Raw genomic sequence first — 20,966 nt, forward strand, 5'->3', positions numbered from 1 at the left:
TAATAATAACACTTTATATTCACAGAGGGCTTTTAGGTTGGAAAAGTGTTTGAATCCTCATAACAATCCTAGGAGGTGGGTGCCAGTATTATTATTATCCCCATTTTACAAATGGGGAAACTGAATCTCAAAAAGGTAAACTGACTTATACATCCATGGTCACATAGTCAGCTATGATATATATATATATATACACACACACATACACACATATATACACATACATATACATATATATATACTTTTCTCTGTCTCTGTCTCTGTCTCTCTCTCTCTCTCTCTCTCTCTCTCATATATATATATATACACATGTATAGTTAGTTAGTTAGTTATAGTTAGGCAGGAGTCAAACTCAGGTGTTCCTGGCTCCCTTCAACCCATTATGCCACGTTGCTTCCCCAAGGTATGACATCTTATTTTGAAAACAGTGTGGCGCTATATAAAACAAAAAGGATGGGTGCTTTGAAATATGAAATTCAGTTATCTGCAAAAATTTATTTATGTGGAACATGTCCTGCAAAAATTCCAGATAAAAAATGTATTCCTATGTCAGGACTAAGCAGGTGCATGGCATTCCTCAATGTATTTTAGTCATTTCACAAATGGAGTTGAACTCTTCCTGAGAAGGTATTCCAAAAATTCTACCATGAGAGAAAATGACAACCCAAGTCAGAAACATCCTTTTCTTTCTAACCATCTATTTCTCTGAGTGTCTACATGAATACAAAAGGAATTTTTCAAAACATCCTAGACATGAAAGGGACCTGAATGAGGAGGGTTGGGGGGCGGGGATGCTCGCAAACTTGGCTCTGGTGACTGTGGCTATTGTTCACAAGATCTAAATGTCAGCCTCAGTGTCACCTTCCAACCCGGAGGAAAAGAGATATTGTATCACAAACAGGCCCTTAGACCTTAGCTTTGATTCTGGGACAAGCTTCCTGATGGGAGAGGGGAAGGCCTAAAAGGCATGGAAATACTGACTGAAGCCCTCTGCCAGGAAGCCTGCATTTTTGCTTATGGAAAGACAGCAGTACAGTCATATTAGAAAAATCATGTTTTGTTTTTCCATCTGTTTTGCTCATTCCTTAGTCTTGAAGTAGCTGTTCTTATCTCTGTCTGTTGGACACCTGCTTTGGCATTCAGAGAGAGATATGTTTCTAGATAGTCACATAAATAGATTCTTTGTTCCTGCTCCCAATATGAGATTTCAATTTCTGAAAAATTGCTTTGGTCTTCTTTGATTTATACTAAGATGAGAAGATTCCATCTGGTCATTCTTTAGCATTTTTCTGGCATTTTCATATTAGCAAATTTATTTAGAATCCTAGGTATTTGTTCATCCCAAGCAACAGAAGCACAAGTGTCTACTATAGACTAAGTAATGTGTGGGGGGAGATCCCAAAAAATGAAATAAACATTGCTACCTACTTTGTCAGTGATTTCTCAGGCTATCACATACATAGTATTTCTCATAAGGAATATGAGAAAAAACTGGAATGACTTACATAAACTGATACAAGAGAATATTGTATGCAGGAATCACAATATTGTACAATGAAGAACTGTGGATGACAGCCATTCTCAGGAATAAAATGATCTACGACAACCTCAGAGGACTCATGATGAAAAATGCTATCTACCTCCAAGGAAAGAACTGATATTGTCTGAATACAGAAGGAAGTATATTACTTTTCTCTTCTTTCCTTCCTTTCTTTCTATTTTTTTGTTTGAGTCTTCTTGCACAAAATGACTAATATGGAAATTGTTTTACTTGATTTTACATGTATAACCTATATCAGACTGCTCACCATTGCAGGGAGGGAAGGGGGGAGGGAGAGAGAAAATTTGAGTGCAAAACTTTAAAAATATGTTTAAAATTGTTTTTCCATGTAATTGGGGGAGAAATAAAATATCATTAAAGAAAAATAATAAATGAGACAGGAAAAAATAGAATATCAGAGCTGTGAAAATGAGGTTTTGTCTGCCAGTGCTGGTTGATCAAAGAGCAGACCCCTTGAACATAGGGCATAAATCTCACTGCCCATCACACTCTCAGTCTGCTCCTCTCTCCATTCAAACCTCAGGTACAAACTAATTGTAACATTTATCTATAAGAAACCTGGTCATTTAAAGGATAAATTTGCTACTGAATTATGATACACTTAAGAAATGTAAGGTACAATTATTTGTTTATCAAGTGTTTTGATTTATCTACATCAGAACTGACAGAAGGCTGAACTTGGACAAAATGGCCAAGTCAAACCTAATGTGATTATCACAATCACCCACTTTTGGACCTTTCCTTCACCCCCAAACCTGGGGGATCCTTAAACTCTTTCAACTCTCTCCTTGTCAAAATCTGCTTTCAGAAAGGACTTGTTAAATTCATTGACACTAAGGTGTCACAGGATCATTGACTTAGAGTTGAAAGGGACCTTAGCACGATTTAGAAGAAAGAGCAATGGTTTGGTAGCAGAGGTCCTAGGTTCAAAACATAGTTCTGTCTCCTATTGCTTTGTGACTGTGGGTAAGTCACTCAATTCAAGTTTCGTCTGTAAAATGAGAGGGATTGACTAGATCAGTGATGTCAAACTCAAATAGAAATGGAGGCTACTAAATCATACCTAATGAGGTAGCTAGGTGACACAATGTGCCAGGCCTGGAGTCAGGAAAACATTTTCCTGAGTTCAAATCTGGCCTCAGACACTTACTAGCTGTTTGACTCTGGGCAAATCACTTAACCCTCTTTGTCTCAGTTTTCTCATCTGAAGAAGAAAATGGCAAACCACTCTAGTACCTTAGCAAAGAAAACCCCAAATGGTGTCATGAAAAGTCAGACACAACTAAAAAGGCTGAGCAACACCAATTAAATCAACATCCACATTCTTACCTTTGCCCTTAATTCTTCTCCATTTACATTTTCACCTGGGACAAAGACTTTGTCTGGGACTTTGACTTTAATCAGACTAATTGTAAAAACTTAAACATGGGCAAATCAGGCAGGGGAAGTGTTCTGAGACTCAGGGGGGCTTTATGGAATTGCCCATATTGACTACCTACTTGGTTGACCATATATGAAAGTAGTATTCACTACCATAAATCATTGGGTCACAGAATGTGAAAGGCTGAAGAGAACTTCGAGACTGCTTAGTTCTACTTTTTTATATTACAAAGGAAAATAAGTGGTGAAAGGTGAGTGAAGTGAGTGAGTCCTTGGTGAAAGGACTCACTTAAGATCTCTCAGCCAGCTAGTACCAGAACCAGAATATTAATCCAGGTCTCCTGACTTTTTAGCTAGGGCTTGCTTCAAGACAATGTGCTCTTTTCCCACATATTCAGGGTCAGTAGATCAGAGAAGTGGAATTTCCTTTCAACAATAATATATTTTTAATGAAAAAAAAAACAGACTCTCCTTTTAAGGACTTTCATAAAAACGTTCATAAGATCTATAAGTGGAGAACAAGGATACTGTTAAGAAGTTCCCAGAATAACCTGAAATATTATGATTAAGTTTCACTAGAAATTATGTATTTATATACAGTCATCTTAGATTTGTATATGATTGTAACTGAGAGGCCCATTCTGTCATGGCTGCTTGAACAGATTGGATCCTCTCAAAGAGCTTGGCTCTCTCTCCATGCACATCTGTCTTCCACATACTTAAATATGAAGTTCAATTCAAGTGTGGTTGCCAACTGGAACTTTCTGTTCATTGATTTCAAAGGGAGAAGATAGGAGAGCAAATCCAGCAAAAGAGGCCAGAATCCACTCTGAAATTCCCACCTTGGGAAGTAGGACAGAAAAGGAACCTGGTCATGGTAGCTAAGTTTGGCCACAGTCAATAAAGGTAGGACTTTCATGGCCTTAAGACCAATAGACTGCCATAGAGGCCTACTGCCCTAATTCCTTTTCAACCTGCTGGAGAAATAGCAGCAACCCTAAGGAAAAGGAAAATCTTTAGTTTTTGTTTTTGTTTTTTTTTTATCAGGAAATTAAACCTTTCTCAAACTGGGATTTTGAAGCATGCAATTTATTTTTAAGAATCTTGTCAAAACCTCATCTGTATTCTAGCTTTCAATTTAGCATAGAGATTATCATGAACAGATCCATTCCACTTGCTGGAGTGGTTTAATTCATCTGAGATTTCAAATAGGACAAATTGGTGTCCATGGTCAGACAATAATAAGAAAAATGTCCAGGTTAGCATATGTCATCTCACCTCTTTCAAGCTCTCTGCTACTGTTTTCCTTTAGTGAGGGTTGAGCTCTGGGAATTCCTACTATCACTGATGAGAACTGATTCTCTTCAGTCTCTATCTCAAAGCCAGCCTGAGATGTAGAACAGATAGCTGCTTGTGTGGTAAGATTTGAGGTATATTGAAAGAAAGGCCTATCCAAAAGTTACTCTCCCATGAACCCTTATTAAAATCACTCCCATGAGGGCAAAATATTATGGGCAGAAGGTTTCAATAAAAATTCACGTATCTCACTTGGAGGTAGTAGTAAGAATGAATTTACCATAAATGTAGAGATGGATTGGCCTTAGAAATGATCAAATCATCTTTATTTTACTTGTAAGAAAACCTGGGGCTCAGAGAAAAAGTAATTGCCATAATCATAGCTACATTATACAATACTCAGATTGTAGTATTTAGTCAACCACTGTGAGATGGGAGCTATATTCCCATTTTACAGATGAGGAAACTGAGGCTGTGAGAGATTATGTGGTTTATTGAGGGTCACACTGCTAGTCAGGATCTGAGACAAGATTTTAACTGAGATCTTCTGGACTCCAAGTGCAGCACACTTGAAGGAAAGTGACTTGCTCAATCGCACACTGTTAATAAATAACCATTTTGAAATCAATTACACTGGTTCCAAATCAAGAACTCTTTCCACTATACTACATAGCCTTTCAGATCTCTAATACTTAGAAAGGAGTAGGAAAGAGCACAAGAAAATGGGACCTGCTTCAGTATTAGTCTTGTGTGGTGACACAAGCTACCCCAAGGTTCTACAGGTGTGGGCACTAAACACCCAGAGTGGCATGGGAAGTGGAAAGCAGAGTGCCACAAGGACAGGTGGAGAACTGTTCAAACCAAATGCATCTATTTCATCATTTCACTTAGGGCTGGCGCTGTTCACTCTCTTGAGTCTTTGCCTACAGAGCTTCCTTGATGCTGGATGGAAAGTAGAATGTGGGAGTGGTGTCCTGGAAAGTTGAATCAGTGGCAAATCTGTGAGCATGGAAAAATTGGATTTAGTTTTTCAGACTAGTGCCCTCAAAACTCTCTATGACTCAAAAAAAGTCACTCTCTCATCCCTGATTCATAGAAGCACAGACTTAGAGATGGATATGACTTAGTAGGTATATTGAGATTGACTTGGAGTTGGGGAGACCTAGCTTTGACTCTTGCATGAGATACCTGCTAGTTCTATAACCCTGGGCAAATTATTTAACCATCTTATTCTCAGAACAATCCTATTAGGGTGGAGCTATTATAATCCCCATTTTACAGCTGAGGAAACTGAGACAAACAGAACTGAAATGACTTATCCAGGGTCACATAGATATTAAGAATATGAGTCTAGATTTGAACTCAAATCTTTCTGACATGGCACCACCAACTGCCTCAGAAAAAGTCTGAAAACTCCTTAAAACTCGTAAATACTTAAAAACTAATATGAAATTAATCAAATGACCAATTAGCCAATGAATTGGGAGTCACTACTATGCATGATTTATGTTAAAACACAAAAGCTATTCACATATATTAACTTATTTGTCACAGAAACTCTAGGTGTAGACATTAGAGGCATCATTATCTGCACATCAGGCAGAGATACTGAAGGAACTGCAAGGTCACATAGCTCCTAAATGGTGATCACTGGTCTCAAAACAAGTTCTGATTGCAATTGTGGTGATCTTTCCCCAACCTCACACAAGAAAGATCACAGAACAAAAACCCCTAAGAGCCTATGTTGTAGCTAAAGAATTTAGTGGCTATGCATTTATTGCCTGTTCAAATTTCAAATACATCACTTCTTCCAAGTTAAAACCACTGCAGATTTAAAACTTAGAAAAAATACAAGGGAAATCAAATGTCCATGAAAGCAAACAAACCCCAAATGTGAATAGAGCTTGGGAATCAGATCCTGGGTTCTGCTTTCTAAAGTTAAGCTCACAGAAGTCTCCTGGGAGTGAAGTAAACTAAGAGTTCTTTGGAATATGACGAACATGCTGAGAAGTCTGGGAAAAGATGATCACCCCCACTACTGTATCCAAATACAGCTGAGAACTGCCTGTAAATCCCTTTGCAATGAAGCAATTCCCTACATTCCAAATGTGACCCAGAGTAACACAGAGTGGAAAATAAGCTTCCAATTTTTAGTGCCGAGTGAGGCTTTTATGACTGTCATAATTTCCAAGTGCAAAATAAACTCTGCAGTTCACAGTAGGCAAGCATGAGGTGCCCTCAGAAAGTGGAGTGAATCCACTGATGACCAATGGTATTTCAATTTCTAGCACAAGAACCAACCAAGTTGTGTTTGTGTGTGTGTATGTGTGTGTGTGTGTGAGAGAGAGAGAGAGACAGAGAGAGAGAGAGAGAGAGAGAGAGAGAGAGAGAGAGAGAGAGAGAGAGAGAGAGATAGGCAGTCAAGGGCAGAGATAGAGATAGAGAAAGAAACAGGCTGGTGTTGGGTGAAGAAAAAAGAGAAACAGATGGAGATCATGGAAGGGTAAGGTAACATATGACCAATATAAGCTGTATCCAAATCATATCACACATTATAGACCTGTTATTTGGAAGGAATCTTAGCAGTCATTTGATTTAATTCATACACCAAAGGAATCTCTGTTATAACACATATGGGAACTGATCATCCAACCTTTGCATGAAGACCTCCAAGGAGGAGGAACTCACTACCCTATAAAAGCAGATCATCTTACTTCCAGACAATTCTAATAGGAAGGTTATCTTAACATCGAGCCTAAATTTGCTTCTTTACAACTTCTCCTCATTACTACTGGCTCTGCCCTCTGGGGCTGAACAGAAAAAGCCTAATTCTTCCTCCATGTGACAGCTCTTCAAGTACTATCATATCTCCCCTGAATCACATTTCTTTAGGCTAAATATGCCCAGTTACTGCAGATGATCTTCATGCATCATTGATTCAGGCCCTTCTTCATCTTAGGGGCCCTCTCAACATTCTTCAGTTCATTAATGTCTTTTTTAAAACTATGGCACCCAGAACTGAACACAATACTCCAGATGCAGCCTAATGAGGGCAGAGGACAGTGGGACAATGAACTCCCTATTTACGGATGCAATGTCCCTCTTCATACAGTCCAAGATCACATTAACTTTTTTGGCAATCCCATCACATTGTTGGTCCCATGAGAATATCTTTAAAAGCAAGAGTTTCAAAGAGAGAATGGCTCATAGAGAGGACAGCATTTTTACTATCCTTGGATGTTAGCTTTGAATTATTTAAAATGGGCTTGTTAATACAGCAGCATAGTAGAGCGATCAAACTTTGCTTTCTTTGAAATTCAAAAGTCATAATAAAATGGAATTCAATTAAAATCTTTGCAGTATGCAAATTTTCTATTCAAAGTAGACTGGTGCCATCCATCCTTTGAGAAAAGATCTGTGTTTACAATGGTAGTGTAGTGGATAGAGCACCAGTACAGGAGTCAGGAGGACCTGAGTTCAAATCTCACCTCAGACATTTGACACTCGCTAGCTGTGTCACCTTAGGCAAGTCACTTAACCCCAATTGCTTCATCCTGGGTCATCTCCAGTTATCCTGTTGAATATCTGGTCACTGGATTCAGACAGCTCTGGAGGAGAAGTGAGGCTGGTGACCTGCACAGCCCTCCCTCACTCAAAACAAAGTCAAGTGCAAGTCATGTCATCATTTCTCTGATGGTATGATCTTTTTTGGCAACGAAGGATGAACACACACACACACTGGGAGTGTTTACATTGTTGTGGGAAAGAGCACCCACACTAATGGAGATCAAAATTCATCTACTTAGAGTCTCAGAGTTGCCTACAGGTCCTAGCAGTTAAGTGACTTGCCCATATTTATATGGTTATATGATACAATACAGTTTTCTACCCACTATGCCACACTGCTTCAAATATGATAATGTTATAATAATATTCATGTTAAAATAAATTCATATAAGAATTCTAGATAAGTGGTAAGATTTCATCCAACTTAAAATACCATTAAAATACTATCTTTTGACACCAAATAAATACTATGTAGTCACCATAAAGCAAATATGTGAACAAATATACATATTAAAAATCTGAATGTCTAATAAATTATCATGAATATTCTAGATTGCAAATTCCTCAGGTTTTTTGTAAAGGAGGGCTATGTCTAACATATCTTCACATTCCCTTGCACATCTCAGTGTAGTACCTCACCTACAACAGATGCTCAATAAATGTTTCTTGAATAGAAGAATGCATGAATGATAAAGAGAGATGTCTCTAGCTTTCTACAAAAGACTTCTGTTGTCATCTGAGGACTAATATACCTAAGTCTGGAGAAGCTCATCACCAATGATGAAATTTCTGGCCACAAAAACTCTTGTAGACATTCTACTAAGTCATGGAAGGGTTGAGATCTGAATTGGTAGATATAGCAACAAAAATTTCAGATGCTTAAATTACTTAAATATTAAGGAAATCTAATCTAGTAACAGTGTCTAAATGGTGATGAGGGAAACAAGAGACAAGGAAATACTACTGTTTTTACTGTTTCAGTGTACAGTTCAGGATACTGTTTTAGTACTCCCACACATGAAAGGAGAAGGGTCTGGATTGGGGTTTAGGCAGTAGAAATAGAATGTAAAGGGAAAATTAAAGAGAATTTTCAAAGGAATAAATGACAGGACTCAGGAACCTATGTAGAAGATCAAGAAGACAAAACAAACAAAAGTCAACTATGAAGATAAGACTGGTCCCAGGAGACTAAAAGAATTATGGATTTAATTAAAATTACAGTAATTAGAAAATTAGCATCAAAGACTATAATGTTTATGTCTTTAGGAATGCTATGTACAGTTTAGTGTGAATAATGAATCTCCTGCAGTGGTTTGCATTATTTCAATTCACTCTGCATTTTTCCATTGAATGGAACCAGTTGCCATATTTTGCATAATTATTACCTGATCCAATGATAAGAATTTGAATATATGCAACCATTTCAAGGGATTCATTATTCATGCTAATCTGGACCTAGCTATAATTCTTCCATAAATAATGTTTGTTGGTGATTTAAAACTGAACTATTAAAATACATTTCACAAAGTAATAACAGTTCATCTTTAAAGCTATTGGTTCTCTTATCTGATTATACACCGAAAATCTTAAGAACTTTAATTTTAACGATGTATATGGGAAAAGGACAAGCAAAATAAAACCAAAGAGGAAAAAAATTCTTCCTACTCCATATAAACTCTCCTAAATAAATCAAATATCTGGGGAGGAAAATGTCTGTTGATGCTGAATGAGGTATAGTCACTTTTATAGATACAATCCCATCCATTCATCAAGACAACTCAAAGTCCTTTACAAATGCATCTATCTTTCTTGTGGAAGACACAACCCATACCTCAAACTCAAAATGATCAAAACTGAACATTCCATTTCCCCCCTTAAATCTACATCTCCTCCAAATCTCATTTCTACTGATGATATCATCATCCTCCAAATTATCCACGCTTGAAACTTTATAATAATCTTTGACTCTTCCTTTTGCCACAGTCCCACATTAAATCAGTTTTCAAATCCTGTCTATTCCACCTCCACAGAATTTCTTGTGTTTTTCTTTTCCTCTCTACTAATACCACCAGCTAAAATTATGTCCTCCTTGTTCCTTCTCTAGGTTATTAAAGGAGTCTCCTAATTCATCTCTCTGCCTCCAGTCTCTCCCTGCTCTAATTCATCTTTCATCCAGCTGCCAAAATGATCTTCCTAGTAACCAGTCAACCATGTCACTTCCCTAATCAGAAATGGCTCTCTACCGCTCATAAACTACAGACATCTTAATCTTATGGTGTTAGAACCCTCTGCAGTCCTGCTCCAACACACTTCTTTTCTCATTGCACGTTACTCATCCTTACTCAATTTACATTGCAGCCAAACTAGATTACTTCCCTACTTTAAACATTCCATTTCTCTCCTCTATGCATTCAGGAAGGTTGCTTCCATGTATGGAGCACATTCCTTCCTCATCTCCACATCTTCCTTCAAAATTCAGCTCCTGTGGCACTGGATGAAATGTTTCCAGAGCTCTTTGATTAAATCTCTTCGCCTCCATCGCATTCTACTTTGTATTATACCAACTGATATATGCTATATTCCCCTATTAAACTATAAGCTTGAGTGCATAAACTGTGTCACTTTGTCCTCCTTTCATGGGGACAACACACAGTACATGCTTAATGTTCATTGAATTTCACAGAACTGTATTGAAAGGAAATGCTTAGCCTGGATGAGAATGGCTTAGTGGGGATATGACTGATAACGTCCATCAAAAGAGTTGTCACATGGCAAAGGGTTAGACTAGTTCTGATTAACTCTGAAAAACCAAACAAGTAGTAATGTGACTATGTAGAAGTTTCAAAGAGACAAATTCTACCAATCAGAATTTTGCAAAAGTCAAATGGAATGACTAAGTAGGTGGTGGGTTCCCCATCACTGAAGGTCTTGGGAAGGTTACTTGATTTATTGTTGGGAATGTTACAGGGGGAATTACAGTACAGGTACCAGTTGAAACCTGAGGTCCCACCAACTCTGAAATACTGTGATTCTGTGATCATAACGAAATCACATGGCAAGAATAATAATGTTAGATTTCACTAGAATGCTAATGGCTACAGGATGGAGTTCAGCATAAGGTAGACAGAATCACATTGGACTCTTCCCTAAATGGGTTCATCACTGCATTGATGCCTTGCAATGGGTAGATGACCAAAAGTGTTATCAATGAGGTGCTATCATACTAGTATTATGAAGACTGAGCAAGAAGGTATATAGTGCTAACATATAATCAATAAAATTTAATGTAGGAACAAAATATTTTCTTCCCAACATAGGAACCAATGCTGACCTTCAAAATATTTAATCAAAATGTGTTCTTCAAATTGAGTTCATAGTTTTGCAAGTTTTTAGCTCATAACTTTCCTATCTGTCAGTGACAAGATCATGCCCAGTCAGCCATTGGTGTGCTGGTAAATGTTTAACAGGCTTTCTGGAGAAAAAAACTGTATCCACAAAACATTTTAAAGTTTAATCTGCATCTATCACTTCATTAAGTCTAAAAACAGATGAAAAAAATATATAATATATATAGTTGGAGTATTTTCTGTTTTACAAGGCAGAAATGCTCACCTGAAAAAAATTAACTATTAGCTCTCATAAACATGCCTTTGCAAGATGGCTAATTAATATTAAGGACAAAGTCTATGGACACAGAAAATGGAATTCAATTGACCCATGTGGGAACTGGTAATCAAACCTATGACCTTGACCCCTTTAGTCACTCTTACTCTCTCACCAACTCCAGTCACAGACTATATTTGTAAAGTACATATTATTACAAAGTAAAGTATAGATCACATATAGATTATATGTGTTACAGAAAGACTGGCCTAAATTTCAAAAAGGGAAATAATGTTCTTTTCTGTTTAATGCTCTAGGTGCCTCTTATTTCACCAAAATTATTCTTACATCTGCCCAGGGAACAAAGAAGAGAAAACTGGTTGAGTTTCATTCAGATGCTTCAGTGTTTGACAAAAGCAATCTCAACCATTTATTCTACAAACTCTCCACTAGAACCATTAAACATAATTTTACATGTGATCACTAGTGTGGACAACATACTACAATACCTCACTTTCACAAGATGTCAAGTAGCCTTTCAGCTGGGAATAAGTTTCTAAATTCTAACTTGCGCCATGTGTGAATAAGTAACTGAAGCTATGAAGTACAGCTCTTTCATTTTTTTACATCTATTAATTACATTCATTAATATATTTTGTATGTTAATCAGTAGATTCTTGGTGTTGTAGAGACATTCAAGGAGACCCAAGGAAGTGAAAATTTAAGATGGGTTATTAAAATGAGAATGAGAAAAAAGAAGCCCTGGGCTATTCAAATGACCTTATCAGCCACAAGCTGAGCTGAGCCCAGGATGCCAATTTACCATGAAGACCTGTTGAGCAGTTGGGCAGTTAGTTGGTATGATGGATTGAGTGCTGGGCCTGAAGTCAGGAAAACTCTTATTCCTGAGTTCAAATCTGGCTTCAGAAACTTAGTAGGGGTGTGACCCTGGGCAAGTCACTTCACCTCTATTTGCTAATTTCCTCATCTGTAGAATAAGTATAATAATAGCACCTACCTCCCAGGGTTGTCAAATGAGAGACTAGTACAGTGTCTGGCACACGTTGGGTGCTGTATAAATGTTAACTATTGTGGCATTAAAGGCAAGAGAGCTTCTGTAGGCCCTGTGCGGAAGCCATTCCAACATCCTAGGGTAGGTCCTCATTATCGCCTGCCTACGCTATTGCAATAGCCTTTTATATGGTTTCCATGCCTAAAAATCTCCTGCCATTCCAGGAAACCCTCTATTCAGCTGTCACAATGATCTTCCTAAAGGGTGGGTCTGACATCTCACATCTCCTAATCAATAAACTCCTGTCACTCCCTATTAGTGCCAGCATCAAATATAATATTCTCTGTCTGCTTTTAAAGCCTTCCATTAATTGGCCCCTTCCTGCCTTTCCAATCTTCTGACATTTTATGTGTACTCTAGAAACCAGTGACACTGGCCTCCATGCCATTCCTCACACAAAACACTCTGTCTCCTAACTCTTCATTTTCATTGGCTGTCCTTCTTGCTTGGGATTCTTTCCCTCTTCATCTCTACCTCCTGGCATCCCTGGTTTCCTTCAAGTTTTGTCTAAAATGCCACCTTCTGTAAATAAGTTTTGCTGGTCACCCTTAATGCTGGCTCCTTCATTTTGAGATTATGTCAGCTACCAAGGGGGGCACAGGGAACTCAGGAAGGAAGCCAGAGTTCAAATCTGACTTTAGACACTAACAGTGTGACCCTGCGCAAATCACTTAATCTCTGTCTCCCTCTATTACCTAATCTGTAAATGGGAATAATGAAAATGGCACCTATGGTTGTGACAATAAAATCATATAATATTTGAAAATATCTAGTAAACCTTAAATCACTTAAAATGTTGTTAGTTTTATTTTCAATTTATGTTTTACATATCTTATTTATATGTAGTTGTAGGCTGTCTACCGCCTTAAGATTGTAAGCTCCTTGAAGACAGGGACTGTTTTTGCTTTCTTTGGCATTCTTATTACTTCATACAGTCTGACACGTAGTAGGAAATTAATAAATACGTCTTGACTAGATGATTATAGATCATCTTATTAATTATTCTTATAAACATATTTTATTAAGCATTTTCTTTTTCTAATATTAGAAAACATTTGGTTTCCCAGCTTTCTGACCTATAGAATTTAAAAAATCTATATTTTAAATACAGAAGGAGTTTATTTTATACAAAACATGTAAAATTTAAGAAAATTTAAGAAAAAAAATCATTAGAACACCTAAGATTGACACCTTTATCTCAACTACTTTAATTTAATTTGGAACTATTTTTAAAAAGCAGGCCTTAATTTTAGCACATCTTTTCCTTTACTATATATTTAAAAATTGCCATTTTTCCCTAAAAGTACCACCAAAAGACAATTATTTACTACTGATGTCATAGAAGAGAAGAAGCAGCATGTTTATGTTTCCAGTTTCTCACAACCCATCACAGTCAATAGAAGAAAATGCATTTTTAAATCGTGAGTGGAAAAACTTGGAAAAACTTGGAAAAACTATTTTTACATGTTGCCACAGAGCTTTGCATTTCAAAAGGGGCATACTGAAGAAAAAACTCTTGACTACATTAATTGAATGTCCTAGTGGATCATTTAATCATTTCAAACATTTATAATGTGGTCTGTGCACTGCTTTTGATTGAAGATTTCATCTATTTTCTCCTCCCTTACAACAGAACTTACAGAGTTTCTAAACTGACACCTACGAAGTGTTGTTAAGCAATCCCCAGGGATGTGTATGTGGCATGTCTGAGCAGGGGAAGTAAGAGATTGAAGGGTGCGTGAGCCATGCAGCCATATGTCAAGGCCCCACAGTCAACAGTTACACCACCAGTTAAACACAGTTATAAAGGCTCTGATTTCTAAACATCTTTCTTTTACTGATCTAAATTAGGTCTTTTAAATTTTTAATTAAACAAATTCTCTAGAAAGAGATGGAGTTGCTTTTTTATGATCCTTCTGTAATCAGTTACATGTTTTCTGTTAAATGAGATATATGTGAGTTGTCTGGGGTTTTGTTGCCCCAGGAATCCCATTTCTGGGATTCATATAAATCAAACTAGGAGAAATAAAACCCCGTTCAGGGTTTAAAAACAACTACACTATCTTTATTTTTTTTTTTTGTTAGCAACATTAACAGTGTTGCAGATGTTTTCTAAATTATAGTCAAGGGAAATAATGGTTTAAACTTTTTTTTTTTTTTACAAAATATCTTTCATTATTTTATTAGACCTGTTCCCATATGCTCAACAAGCATATGACTGAAAAGATTTTAAACCCTTTCAAATTAATACATTAAGTCAAAAGAAGTTATTCAATTGTTCCTTAAATTAAGCAGAATTTCTATTCTAATTTTTTAGCATTGGTTTTGGTCCTCATGCCCTTTCTGTGGAACTCTTTTCTGTACCCTCCCAAGCCTTTTCTGCTTCTTGTGCCATGACAAAGAGACTGCTGATTTACCATTTATAGAATGTCCCACTTTATCACAATCATATGAAATAACAGATCCAAGATCGCAGAAAGTGCCCCCTCTATGGGGCTCCTCACAGACTGTTGAGTGTTCCCTCCAAAGTTTTCATTTTCCATTTGACAAACCTACTGATAGAAATGTTCCTAAAACTTTCAGCCCCTGAACTAACTTTCATGGCAGTTCAGGAAAAAAATGGTGAAAAAGAGTAGTAATTAAAAATTGAGCTGCCTAAGGAATTGTCTAATGAATGTAATATATCTTGTGTTTGATTTGGCAGTCTCAGATTTTACAGTCATTTGTGATGGGTATCTACAACAAACTATTTGGGGAGTTTAATTGATAGCATATGAGAGAGCAGCCTTCCTGGGAAGGTGAGATTTGTAAGGGGGTATAGTTCGGGGGAAGTAATAAAGCTTCAGACTTAACAGAAAATTACAGTTGGATAATCATTGGTCATTATAGAACTAAAACCCCCAAATATATCCTCACTTACATGCAGCCCAATTACAATGCCACATTTGGCCATTATGTGAGACTGATTATCTAAAAACAATGTGTACTGGAGGAAATGCTGACACTTTTAACTCCAGGCCAAGTAAGACATACACAAAATATGTTTGCTTCCTGCCATCCAACATCCTACAGTTAACTATCACTGTCCAGATAATCTAGTCAGTAGGGTGGGAAAATACCACTCTCTGCTAGAGCAAGCTGGTTTCCATCAATCGCTGTCAGGGAAGCAAACGGGACAACCTCTCTCTTGAAAGCAAAAATGAGTTTAAGCTCATAAATGAAAAGGGGAAAGAAATGAGCATCAGAAACAAGGCAGGGACACGAAGAAGTCTAGAAAAGATCATGGTTGGAGCGAAGGTTTCTCTAAACAAAGAATTTTATGAAGTAAGTTAAGTATTGGGGAAGGGGGGGAAGGACTCCACCCAAGAAAAGTTACTGCAGCAACTTTTCCCTGCTCAAAGAATTCAGACTCATGCCCAGCCCAGAAAGCAGGGCTGCTCTAAAATCGCCTTTATTTTAGTGTCGCAAACTTTCAACTCTTTGCAGTCAGGCAACATGATTGTTCCTAGGGCTTCCCAGAAACATTCCGCACGGAATTGTCTTTCCCCGGGTCTGTGTTTGCTGAACAATGCAGCTGCAGAAGCCGGGGAGCTGGGGAGCCCCGGAGAGCCCACGCTTAGGACCTTCCTGGGTGTCTTCAGAGCAGTTTCCCCGGTGGAAATTTGTCAGCCCCCCAAACAGAACATCCCCCGCAGCCTCATTTACTGTATTCCAGAGGCTAAACATTCCACTTAGTATTACCCGTCCATGCAATAAACACCATACAGCCACTCACACCAAAGCAAAAGGCAAACTCACCATCCTCGCCTTCGTCCTGCGCTTTTATTGACACAAATTGCCCTAATAAAAAAGTAAGGATGAAGAGAGTTCTTGCGTCCACCCAGTTTGCCATCACGTCTAAATATTAGACATGTGTGTCCTCCTGGGCAGTGAAAAGTGCAAATTTTAAGGTTATTTTAGCACCATGAAGTCTGGGGGATCTTTTCCTTTCAGCACCAGCCCCAAAGCAAAAGCTGCAAGCCCCCCTTTTCAGCACTAGCTCCAGCACGGTCTGAGAACACTTTTTTCAAGTGATGCAGCTTTAAATAGGAAGAATGCTGCCTCCACTTCTTTTCCTGCCCCTTTTTAGTTTGTTCGGGCTCATAATCATCCAGTCTCTGCCAAGCACCGGTCTGATTGATGGTAAACAACCAAATCAGAACAGGCTTCGCTGTGCCTTGAACTTTCCCTTTTACATTTGATTTAAAACCCTATTCTGCTGTATCTTAAGAAGAGAAGAAAACTTATTTGAGAAGAGAAATGCCTGGATGAAGAAAAAAGGCTCGTATTATGACCCACCCAGCCCTACTCTCCCTCCTCAGCCCTCCCCCCAGAAACACACCCTCTTTTTTCCCCTTCAGCTGAGAAAGTCATTAGGGAGGCAATATACCACCCCCTCTCTAACTGACTCTTTGATACTTAAAGACCTCAATGGTATCCCCCTCACTCCACCTTCATTTTGTGGGGTCAAATTTTAACCCTTTCTGTCTCTCTAAATGCAGTGCATTTTTAAAAATCTCCAATGTCCACTATTTTTCCTGTATTCTGGAAGGGGGAGAAGGCTATCAGAAATCCTACAGATATAACTTTCCTTGGTCATAGGATCATAGATATCAAGCTGGAAGAGATCTTGGGGGCTATCTAGTCTGACCCTTTCATTTTAAAAGTGAAAAAAACTGAGGCACAGGAATATTAAATGATTTGCCCAAGGCCACACAGCAGCAGAGGAGGGTTTTAAGCCTAGGTATCATAATTCCAGAAACAGTGCTTTATATCCACCAACCTCTGTCCAGATGGAGTTTAAATGAGGAACCTACTTTTTTTTTTTTTTTTTTTTTGCAACAGAAAAGTAGTTTATCTTACTTTGAACAAAGTAGAAGTCAGAGAAGCTAGGTTCAAATCCTTTGAAATGCCAGTATAGCCTTAATCAAGTTACTTCCAGTCATTCTTTTTCTTCATAAATAAAATAAAGAGATTGGTTTACCTATTTCCTCACATGTGAATGAGAGATGTCTATCAGAGCCAAATCCAATGTTGGTACAATGGCTAGAGCACTGACTCTGGAGACAGAGGGTCTGGGATCAAATGATGCCTCTGTTAATTACTAATCAGTAAACTCCAGTTGTTTCCTACCGTTTTTAAATAAAAAAATAAACTCCTTTATTTGGCTTCTAAAGCTCTTCATAACCTTGCTTCAAACTCTCTTTCTGGAGAAAGAATTCCCCCACCTGCAGTCCTATCATATTGTACCTAGCACTGGAAGTGGAACTCCAATTGTGATTGGAGCAGGGCAAAGTGTAGCACAATTGTCTGCTCCTATATTCTGAACATTATGCTTCTCAATGCAGTGGAAGATAAAAGTGACTTTTTTTTTGGTAACTTTGTTGCATTTGTCTCTCATTGAGCTTAGAATCCATCCAAACTCCCAGATATTTTCCCAAAAGGACTCTTGTCTAACCACAGATCACACACATCCTTGCTCTAGCAGAGTTGAATTCTCAGCCTCATGTAAAACTTCATATTTACTCCCAGTAAATATCATCTATTTTTTTTATTTAGTTAAGTGTGCTAACCTACTGAGATCCTGATTTTATCCTACAATTTATTGACCATTCTTTCTAAATTCATAATATCTGAAAATTTAGGAAGCCTGCTATCTATGCCATCATCAAGATCATTGATAATAATATTGTTAAATAGTACAAGGCTAAATACAGATACCTGAATTTTCCTTCCAAGTTCCTCAGACCACTTGTGATTGAATGGGAAATAAATCAATAGGAATGGGAAGTAAAATTTGTTTTAATCCCAGTCTACTTGAACCTCACACCTATGAACAAGGAAGGAATAGCCAGAGAAGGAAAATGTGACTTGTATTTACTTGATTAAAACAATTTATTTACTCATTAACAGATCCATGTTAAGGTGTGACAGCTTTATTAATGCGAAACACTGGATCATGAAATAATCTGAAGGGACCTTAGAGATCATTTCACCAACCCCTTCATTTTACAGATTATAAAACTGAGGTCCAGGATGGTTAAAAGAGTTGTGTAAGAATATGTCAGTAGCAAATAGTATTTAAACTCAGATTTCCCACCTTCAAATTGAGCACCTTTTTTGCACCTTTTTTCTCCTATGCTATAGGTGTAGAGAGACTACAATTCAGCCTCATCACCTGACTGCTGTTTAGCTGTGAATTCATTAGAAATGTAGAGCTGGTAATGATGATATTCCATGACTAAAGAGAGTTAAAATAGTTCATGTGCAGTGTGAGATGGCCATTGATACGATGAAATTATTCCTTTTTTTTTTTTTAATCCAGACCTAAAATTTCACTGGTATGGGGAAATCCAAGGGAAGAAGCTTTCTCTGCCAAGGCAGAATATAAATTGTTCTGCAATTTACAATCATAAAAGTCTGCCTGGGGTGCCAAGAAGTTGTGTTTTGCTATGGGTCATACAGGCAGTATGTGCCAAAAGTGAAACTTGGACTCTGGCCATCTCTCTATGCCCTACATCATGCTGCACACAGACTTATAGAATCATTGAATAATCTCAGTTAGAAGAGACCATAGAGGTGACTTTATCTAACTCATACTTGAAGCAAATTCAACCACCTCTTAACAACCATCAGCATATCTCTACATTATCAACAAAATCCATCAGAAAGAAATAGAAAAAGAAATTCCATTTAAAATAAAGATAGTCATCTCTCTTCCAAGACACAGACAGAAACCATATGAAGACAGCTATAGAACACATAATTGCTCAGGGATAAGCCAAACCAATATAATATAAATAATAACGCTACCTAAACCAACTTTTCTATTCAGTGTCACAGCAATCATACTACCTAGGAATTACTTTATAGAGTTAGAAAAAAATAACAAAATTCATCTGGAGGAACAAAAGGTCAAGAATCTAAATGGAAGTAATGTTTAAAAGTGTGAAGAAGGGAACCTAGTAGTATCAGATATCAAATTATAAAGCAATAAGCTATAGCCACGATAGGTAATTTACAAAGAAGTGACCATCAAAATAATTTGGCACATGTTAAGACAGAGAGAGACTGATCAGTGGAAAAGACTGATATACCATATATAGAAGCAAACAAATGCAATATCCTAGAGTTTGATAAAGCCCAAGATTCCGGATATTGGGACAAGAGCTCACTATTCACCAAAAGCTGTTGAAAAAACGGGAAAGTAGTCTGGCAGGAACTAGGTATAGATCAGTATCTCAAGTCCTATGCCAAGATAAGCTCCAAATGGATATGTATACATACATACATACATACATATATACATATATATATATATATATATATATATGAGTTAGACATAAAGGGTGACATCCTAAACAAATTAGAGAAACAAGAAAGAACATTAACTTGTTAGGTCTCCGGAGAGGGGAAGTGTTCATGGCCAAATAGGAGACAGAATCACAGAAGGTAAAACAGACAATTTTGAATGCAAAAAATTAACAAATTTTGTGTAAGTAGAACCACTACAGCTAAAAGTAGAAGAGAAGCAGGTAAATGGGGAGAACAATGTTTCAGTAAGCTTCTCTAATTAAGTTCTCATTCCTGACATGTAAAGGGAATGATTTGAATTGATAAGAATAAGAACTCTTCTCCAGTTGATAAATGATCAAAGGATATGAACAGGCATTTTTCAGAGTAAGACACCCAAGCTATTAATGGCTATATGGAAAAAATGTATTAAATCACTAATAGCTAGAGAAATATAAATGAAAACAACTCTGAGTTTCCACTTCACCTCATACCCATCAGATTGCCAAAGCTGATCAAAAACATTCCTGAAACTATAGGGTCTTTGGGGAAAACAGGCACATTAATGTACTACTTTTTGAAACTGCAAACTGGTCTAGCTATTTTGGAACACAAAGCTATTAAATTGTGTGTACTTTTTGGCCCACTGACCCCACTAGTAAGTCTATACCCAAAAGATATCCTCAAAGCTGAATAAATAAAAAATGGAAAAAAATATTTATAGCAGCTTTTTTGAGTAGCAAAGAAGGAAACTGAAAGGGGTGTCCATTAATTGAAATGGTTAAACAACATCAGGGCATATGCATATAATAGAATTCTATCGTTATAAGAAATGATGAAGGCAATAGTTTCAGAGAAACTTGAGATTTGCGCTGGATGCAAAACTGATGCACTGGAAAGTAAGCAGAATCAGAACAATCTAAGAAATCATAGCAACATTTTAATGATAAATGAGCTCTGTTGACAAAATGACCCATCACATTTCTAGAGAATTCAAGATCAAAAGGGCTAACTACCTCTTAATAGCAGGATGATAGACTCAACAGTGCAGATAGAGACTTTTTGTTTTTTTGGCCAGTGTAGGAATTTGTTTTGTTTACCTGACCTGTTTTCAGTATGAAGTTTGTTTTATTGCTGTCTTAATGGAGATTAAGA

General features: G+C 37.3%; 1 protein-coding gene across 1 annotated transcript in view; it reads right to left on the reverse strand.

Annotated features, from left to right (window-relative positions):
* The window catches only part of COL5A2 (collagen type V alpha 2 chain), a 194,778-nt gene extending 177,995 nt beyond the window's left edge, over positions 1–16,783 (reverse strand). Inside the window, exon 1 of the mRNA XM_072612632.1 lies at positions 16,278–16,783. Within this exon, the coding sequence (XP_072468733.1) occupies positions 16,278–16,371 (94 nt within the window). The 5' untranslated portion in view covers positions 16,372–16,783. The remainder of the gene's footprint in view (positions 1–16,277) is intronic.
* Between the last annotated feature and the right edge of the window lie 4,183 nt (positions 16,784–20,966).

This window comes from Notamacropus eugenii, chromosome 5 (genome assembly GCF_028372415.1).
Source record: "Notamacropus eugenii isolate mMacEug1 chromosome 5, mMacEug1.pri_v2, whole genome shotgun sequence".
NCBI classification, from domain to species: Eukaryota; Metazoa; Chordata; class Mammalia; order Diprotodontia; family Macropodidae; genus Notamacropus; species Notamacropus eugenii.